Raw genomic sequence first — 1,805 nt, 5'->3', positions numbered from 1 at the left:
AGAAAGAAAACCAAGAAAAGAGAACATCTACAGTTGATTTACTACAAAAATAAACCAGAGACAGAACAAAAGGAAGCTTAGCTGAAAGACACATTCTAATAATTTGTACAATATAATGAATACTGTTTTAAAATCATACTTTTATACATAAGGAATGTAACATAGAGCTCTAACATAGAGCTTACCTAGTCTAGCCTCCATATCTTACATATGAGAAAAGTTAGAATGCAGATTTAACCAAAGTAATTCAGTTGATTAGAGATAAAGACAGTAAAAATTAGGTCTTCTGACTCATGTTCCAGTGTTCTTTTCACTTTGAACATCATGATCTGGCAAACATTTCTTTATTATATATGAAAGTCCCCACTGTAATATCCTTTGGTTTGTGCTATGGTTTGAATGTTTGTGTTCCCCCAAAATTCATTATGTTGAAATCCTAACCCCCAAGGTAATGGTAGAAGAGTGGGGCCTTTGGGAAGTGATTAGGTCATGAGGGCTCAGCCCTCATGTATGGGACTAGTGCCCTTAAAATAGAGACCCCAGGAAGCTAGCTAGCCTATTCCACCATACGAGGACACAGCTAGAAGGTGCCATCCATGAACCAGAGAGTAAGTGCTCACCAGATGCTGGCACCATGATCTTAGAATTCCTGGTTTCCAGAACTGTGAGAAATAAATTTCTGTTGTTCATAAGCCACCCAGTTTATGATATTTTGTTATGGCATCCTGAATGGACTGTTTATGTTAGTAAACACTTACTTACTAGAACTTAATAAAAGTTTTCTTGGTTTTGGATGTCATAATACTAATATTGAGACTTTAAAAGAAACTTTTTAATCAAAATGAACTTAATATCATTAAATTTAAATAGTCATGAAGACAAACATTTCAGCAAAAAACTATCTCTATATCAAAGAAAATACAAAGAAGAGACAAAAAGGAGGTAAACATAACCAACTCACCTCTGGGATAAGAAAAGAAGCAATGATGAAGAGTTACCAAGTCAAACATCTATTGCCATCTACCTTAACTTAAACAAGAGAGGAGCACCTGCTCTTCAACTGGCCAGCTGTTCATATATCATCTTGACTTAAATCACAAGAATAGAATCACTACAGACTGAAGAAAATACTACATCTGAAAAACAGCGTATTTTGCCCCATCCCAACTTATAAAAACTTTGAAAACTCATGATACTAATCTTTTGTTTTAGTGAACAAAATACTTATGACTGAAAACAAGACTATGGCGCAAACCTTCAGGAATAAAAATCTTACATGCTGGGGCTCATCTTCTGCTGACATTGCATTGTTAACACATAAAGCTTCTAAAAACTTCTGCTTCAGGATAATATAACGAAACCTGTGAAAAGAAAATATAAAACATTAAAATGATTAAAAAGCTGAATGACAGCAACGTCAAAGACTGGAAATGAAACTCAAGTTTCTGAAGCAAAATAGGGCAAGTTTGTTTTAAAGGACCAATTATTTCTTTTTAAAAAAACAATTATCCAATATCTGATAAGTCAAATGTTCTTACAAGTTACTACAAGTACCTTTGCTTTCAGAAAATTCTTAAAATATTTTACTAAGCCTCTTATCACATTGAGGCCATAATTGAACTAATTTCATCATAAGTAACACTCAGAGGAAGGATTTCTATTTTCAGTATTAATTCTAAACAAAAATCCAGTTTTTATGGAAAATATCAAATGTTACCTAATATGAAATCACGTTTTGTTTTCCTGAAATATATCCTGTTTTTATCTTTTTTAAAAAATTGAATTGACAAATGACAATTATTTAT

General features: G+C 32.6%; 1 protein-coding gene across 1 annotated transcript in view; it reads right to left on the bottom strand.

The window, feature by feature from the left end:
* Positions 1 to 1,805, bottom strand: part of WDR47 (WD repeat domain 47) — a 72,639-nt gene that overhangs the window by 63,843 nt on the left and 6,991 nt on the right. The window contains exon 2 of the mRNA XM_012648498.1: positions 1,277 to 1,361. Coding sequence (XP_012503952.1) covers positions 1,277 to 1,361 — 85 coding nt within the window. The remainder of the gene's footprint in view (positions 1 to 1,276; positions 1,362 to 1,805) is intronic.

Source organism: Propithecus coquereli, unplaced genomic scaffold (genome assembly GCF_000956105.1).
Source record: "Propithecus coquereli isolate 6110/MARCELLA unplaced genomic scaffold, Pcoq_1.0 Scaffold289, whole genome shotgun sequence".
NCBI classification, from domain to species: Eukaryota; Metazoa; Chordata; class Mammalia; order Primates; family Indriidae; genus Propithecus; species Propithecus coquereli.
Note: the sequence above shows the minus strand (reverse complement) of the source record. Positions and strands in the feature narration are given on the sequence as shown.